The sequence below is a fragment of the Peromyscus eremicus genome, chromosome 4 (assembly GCF_949786415.1).
Source record: "Peromyscus eremicus chromosome 4, PerEre_H2_v1, whole genome shotgun sequence".
NCBI lineage: Eukaryota > Metazoa > Chordata > Mammalia > Rodentia > Cricetidae > Peromyscus > Peromyscus eremicus.
The window spans coordinates 2,476,527-2,482,269 of record NC_081419.1 but is presented as its reverse complement, the minus strand read 5'-3'; the positions used below and the strand labels follow the sequence as shown (position 1 = coordinate 2,482,269).

Sequence of the window (5,743 nt, the reverse complement as noted above, 5' to 3'; positions counted from 1 at the left end):
ATGTTGGAACATTGAATGTGCTGAACCCTGTGAACTCTGAACCCAGCAGATATATGCACTCCAGAACCCTCTACCCTGACAGCTACGGGAAGACCCAGAACCTTCTTCAGAGTCGGGGGGACTGGAGCTGAATTATGAGACCTGGGAGCCCTAGGCAGCCATCAGGAAATGAGAGAGACCAAGGGACAGATAGAATGACAGAGACACAAGTCGAGTCCTGGAGAGCAAGAGGGAAGCTGAGGTAGAGTCGAGTGGACATGGAAGCCAAAGGACAGACAGACAGAAGGAGGCAACACGTGTAGGACTTAAGCAGAGCCACCAGCCGGCTTTACTGCACCGCCCAGCCCTGCAACTCCTCTTCCGCTCAGCCTCCTGGAGATCCAGTTTGCCATCCTGGGCTCTCCCAGGGTGTCAATGCAGTTAGGACTGGTTCCCTCCTGTCCACATGACTTGCCACCCTCTGTGTAAGCCCTATGTCACTCATCTCTAGCCTCCTCCAACTCTAGTTGAGAGCCCCTCCTGATGAAGGCTACTCCTCTTACCCTCAGGTAACTTTGGCCTTCGAGATCAGCACATGGCTATCGCCTGGGTGAAGAGGAACATTGCAGCCTTTGGGGGGGACCCTGATAACATCACCATCTTTGGGGAGTCTGCCGGAGGTGCCAGTGTCTCTCTGCAGGTCTGGGGCCCTCTGCTGTGGAGTCTGACCCCAAGATTAAGGGAGGGAGCCAGTGGGGCCTAGGATAATGGTCAGAGCAGGGTGCAGCCTGTTGACAGGACTTCTGGGTGTTGCAGACCCTCTCCCCATACAACAAGGGCCTCATCCGGCGAGCCATCAGTCAGAGTGGTGTGGCACTGAGCCCCTGGGCCATCCAGAAGAACCCACTTTTCTGGGCCAAAAAGGTAAGTGCAACAGGGCAGGAATAGCCAGGTGGGGACCTTTCCATTTCCATGCTGTCCTGGATCTTCTGTTTGCCCCTAGCCTTCCGAGCCTGACCACTGCCTCCTCTAACCTCCTGCCTCTGCCTTCCCCTAGATTGCTGAGAAGGTGGGATGCCCCACAGACGACACCGGCAAGATGGCAGGGTGTCTGAAGATCACAGACCCCCGGGCCTTGACATTGGCCTACAAGCTGCCCTTGAAAAGCCAGGAGTGTGAGTGGCTGCTGCTGGGTGGGAGGCATGTAGGTTGGAAGTAAAAAGGGGGCCCTTGTGGGGCAAGGCTGAGCTCTAGGATAGAAAGATGGCCAACTGGGCCTGTCCCTAACTTCCCGCCACTGCCCCCTAGCAGGCTGCAGTGGTAAAGGAGGGTGTATACTGATCTTTCTTCCCTTCCTCCAGAGAGACTTTTAAGAAGCCAAACATGGCCAGGTGTGGTGGCACACACCTCTAATCCCAGCACCCTGGAGACAGAAGCAAGCAGATCTCTGTGGGTTCAAATCCAGCCTGATCTACACAGTGAGAGGCCAGCCAGAGCCACATAGTGAGACCTCCTGTCTTAAAGGAAAAAAAAAAAAAAGAAGAAGAAGAAGGAAAACAGAAAGGAAGGCAGGCGAAACCTGAGGTCCCAAATAGCAGAAACCCATACAGAATTTCAGGAAGATATGCGGGCTTCCAGACCCAGGGCTTCTATGCCAGATGGCCACTCTTTACCTCCCTTGTTAATGTGGCAATCATTTGCAAATTTCCAAATACCTCCTGTGGTGTTTGGACCTTCTGGCTGGAGCTGCTACCAGCAAACATGAAGAAATGCCTGTCAGCCTAGGAAATGGAATTTTTTCTTTGCTTACTCTTCTAAAGCAAAGTCTAGCAGTCAGCGTTCGTGCCCTGTATCTCTTTTATCTTTTTATATTATAGATCAAACCCAGAGCTTGTGCATGATAGGCAAATGCTCTACCTCTGAGCACCTCTGCTATTCAAGCCAACTATTTTGTTTGGGGTGCCACTTCAGAAGGCCTGGCTGTGCTGGGCCCAGGGATCTCCACCAGCTGAGCCGTGCACAGGCCAGTTGGCAAGCCTGGAGGGCAGGCAGACCTCATGCACGGTGGCCTGCAAACTGAAACCTTATCCCTGGCGTAGGTTCAACAAGGAAAGAGAGAGGGGACAGGGCACTGAAATGGGAGAATAGACAGCCCTGGTCTGTGGAGCAGTGGACTCTCTACATGGTCACGAGACAAAGTCTGGGAATGCTTTTGCCTGTCACAACCAGAGAAGCGGACCACTGACATCTAGCAGGTTAGGCTAGGGACAAGCTCAGCAGCACACACATGGACAGTCATCCCTATCACAAGCTGATTGTGGCCCCCTGATCTGGTCAGAAAAGGGAAGAAAGAGGTCAAGCCTAGTACATAAGGTCAAGGGGAGGACCAGGCAGGCATCTGAAGGTACAAGAACCTGTTGGCTCTCCCACTCAGACCCCATATGGCACTATCTGGGCTTCACCCCTGTCATCGATGGAGACTTCATCCCTGACGACCCCATCAATCTGTATGCCAATGCCGCCGACATTGACTACTTAGCTGGCATTAACGACATGGATGGCCACCTTTTTGCTACTGTTGATGTACCAGCCATCGACAAGACCAACCAGGATGTCACAGAGTGAGCAGGGGGCCCAGGGCTGGGAAAGAGCAGACCTTGCTTGGGGGGCTGGCTCAGAGGCGGGGGGGGGGGCGGGTAGGGTGAGAGTGAGGAGGTGGGTGCTGTGTTGGGGTGAGTGCAGACATGCTCCTGTCAACACCAACAGCAGGTCTGGTGTCTATTTCACCCATCCCCATGCAGGGAGGACTTCTACAGACTAGTCAGCGGAAACACTCTCAACAAGGGGCTTAAGGGTGCCCAAACCACCTTTGACATCTACACTGAGTCCTGGGCCCAGGACCCGTCCCAGGAGAACAAGAAGAAGACAGTGGTGGCCCTTGAGACTGACATCCTCTTCCTGATACCCACAGAGATGGCTCTGGCCCAGCACAGAGCCCATGCCAAGTGAGGTTCTGGGAAGGGGTGTGTGTGTGGGGGGAGGCTCCTGAGGGGACTTCTGCAGCTTTCAATCAAGGCCTCTTGGCTAACTAAACCATGAATTTAGCTTTGGGCTTCCCATCAATCAAGGTTAAAAGAGTAATAGAGGCACATATACCTTGTCCAATCATGTGAGAAATATGAATTCAGATGGAGAGAAATAAATCCTTGACCCTGAACTATGGGAAGAGGAGGCCTCCGAATATTTTGTAGAGTGGAGACATGAACATTGAAGCTGCAGACCCATGAATGTGGGCTGCAGCCTTTCTTTCCCTGGGTATCAAGAACTCCAGTTGAGAGCTGGGCATGGTGGCACACACTTTTAATCCCAGTACTCAGGAGGCAATCTCTGGGAGTTCAAGGCCAGTTGGTCTACATAGTAAGTTCCAGGCCAGTCAAGGCTACAAAAGAGTTTCTTTGTGAGTCTTGGGGTTCCCTGCCCTGCTCCTCCTGGCCTCTCTCCAGGGCCTTACCTCCCAGTGGAGCCCCCTTCCAACCCAGCTGTTTCTGTTCCCTCAGGAGTGGCAATACCTATTCTTACCTGTTTTCCTACCCTTCACGGATGCCTGTCTACCCGAAATGGATGGGGGCTGACCATGCCGATGACCTCCAGTACGTCTTCGGAAAGCCCTTCGCCACCCCATTGGGCTACCGGGCCCGAGACAGGACTCTCTCCAAGGCTATGATTGCCTACTGGACCAACTTTGCCAGGAGTGGGTAAGATGTGGGGTTGAGCCAGGATCAAGGGCAGCAGACTTGAGGACTCCTTTGTCACTGTGGCCTTGTGGGCCTGGGTTCTAGCCCTTTCTCCTCATTTGGACAAATTTCTTATCCTCAAGCATTGGTGGCCAGTTTGCACATGGGCAGAAGAGCTGCTGACCCAGCCCCAAGGCCAAGCACATGCTCATCATGACCGAGTATCAAAATGGCTGGGATGGCCAACCTGTCTATGTGCAGAGCTGTCTGGGAACACAGGTCTCCAGCTGTAGCAGGCTTTTTTGGACTGCTAGCCTACAAATCATGACACGAAGACTTAATTATGAATGCTTGGCCTTATCTTATGCTTGTCCCACTAGCTCTTTTAACTTAATTTAACCTGTTTCTCTTCATGCCTCAGGGCTTTTACCTTTCTTTCATTTTGTATGTCCTATCTTTCCTGCTTCCTCTGTGTCTGTCTGTCTGGCAGATGGCTGGCCCCAGGCATCTCCTTCTTTGTCTACTTCAATCTCTCTCAAGCCTAGATTTCTCCTCCTACTTATTCTTGCTGCCCACCAGCCCTTCCTATCCCTCTACTGCCTAGCTATTGGATGCTCAGCTTTTATTAGATCAGGTGCCTTAGGCAGGCAAGGTGAAACGGCAACACATCTTTACATAGTTAAACAAACAAAAGTAACACATCTTTACACAGTTAAACAAATACCGTATAAACAAATGCAACACACCTTTACATAGCTAAATATTCAACAAAATAAACAAATACAACACACCTTTACATAGTCAAAGTAATATTCCACAACATTCAGTCTCCTTGTAGTCTTCGATACTTATTCAGTCTCTTCTCACTCTGCAGGGATCCCAACATGGGCAACTCACCCGTGCCCACACACTGGTACCCTTATACCTTGGAGAATGGCAAGTACCTGGACATCACTAATAAGATAACTAGCACTTCCGTGAAGGAGCACCTAAGGGCCAAGTTCCTGAAATACTGGGCTGTGACATACGAGGTGCTGCCCACAGTGACTGATGGCGAGGACACCCTCCCTCCCCCTGAGGATGACTCAGAGGCTGTCCCTGTGCCCCCTGTGGATGACTCAGAAGCTGCCCCTGTGCCCCCTGTAGATAATTCCCAGACTGCTCCTGTTCCACCCACAGATGACTCTGTGGAGGCTCAGGTGCCTGTCGCCATTGGCTTCTAATATCTTGTAAGCCTTGGCCTCAGGGTCCTCTTCTTAGCTCTTTCTTAATAAAGCCTCAGCTTTGCCCACCTGGTATTGGTCTTTGTTCCTAAAACAGCCTGGAGGGAAGAAGAAGGACCCTCAGTCAATGGTAACAGGCACTTGGTCCGTCCCTGCCAATCCTCAAGCTGCAGAAGTCAAAGGACTAGCTTTAGCTTAAGGGCAAACACACAGCACCAGAGATGTTGAACATGGGGTGGGGGTGGGGGCGGGGGGGGGTGTCTCTTGCAGGCAAGAAGCAGCACCCTGGGATCCTGGAAGATCACTCATCAGGGTCATCCTCCAGCCCCGGCCAGCATGTGTGGCAGGGAGGCAGGGCCATCTGGGGGCACAGGCAGTATAGGGAGCTGGAACCTGGCTCCCAGGCTGCAGGAATGCTAATGGGAAGACACACACTACAGCCTTAAGCACTGCACCCTGACTTTCCTATGCATGGTGCCAGCAGGGGATGGAACCCTGAGGCCAGGGCAAGGGTGTCAAGAGTGTCTCCATAGGAAAGGGGTTGGCCAGGGTCCCGCCTGTCTGTGGGTAATCCCCCTCCTTCACCCTTCTTCCCTCCTCTCCTCCTCTGACTTACAAATGACTTTGAAGTCCACATGTCCCTAAACTGTGATCAACGAAACATGGAGACAAGCTTCCAATGCTCCCCTTTCTCTGCAGCTGTGGGAAGGCTTTCTTTTGGTTAGGAAACCATCCTTGCAAGTGGCTTTTGTTTGGAATCTAGGTCTTACTGTATTGCCCAGGCTGGTTTTGAAGCTAGGCTCAAAT

General features: G+C 52.2%; 1 protein-coding gene across 1 annotated transcript in view; it reads left to right on the top strand.

The window, feature by feature from the left end:
* Positions 1-4,976, top strand: part of Cel (carboxyl ester lipase) — an 8,965-nt gene extending 3,989 nt beyond the window's left edge. Inside the window, exons 5-11 of the mRNA XM_059262199.1 lie at positions 549-679; positions 796-903; positions 1,037-1,154; positions 2,414-2,600; positions 2,781-2,984; positions 3,537-3,734; positions 4,588-4,976. Of these exons, the coding sequence (XP_059118182.1) occupies positions 549-679; positions 796-903; positions 1,037-1,154; positions 2,414-2,600; positions 2,781-2,984; positions 3,537-3,734; positions 4,588-4,936 (1,295 nt within the window). The 3' untranslated portion in view covers positions 4,937-4,976. The remainder of the gene's footprint in view (positions 1-548; positions 680-795; positions 904-1,036; positions 1,155-2,413; positions 2,601-2,780; positions 2,985-3,536; positions 3,735-4,587) is intronic.
* The last annotated feature ends 767 nt before the right edge of the window (positions 4,977-5,743 follow it).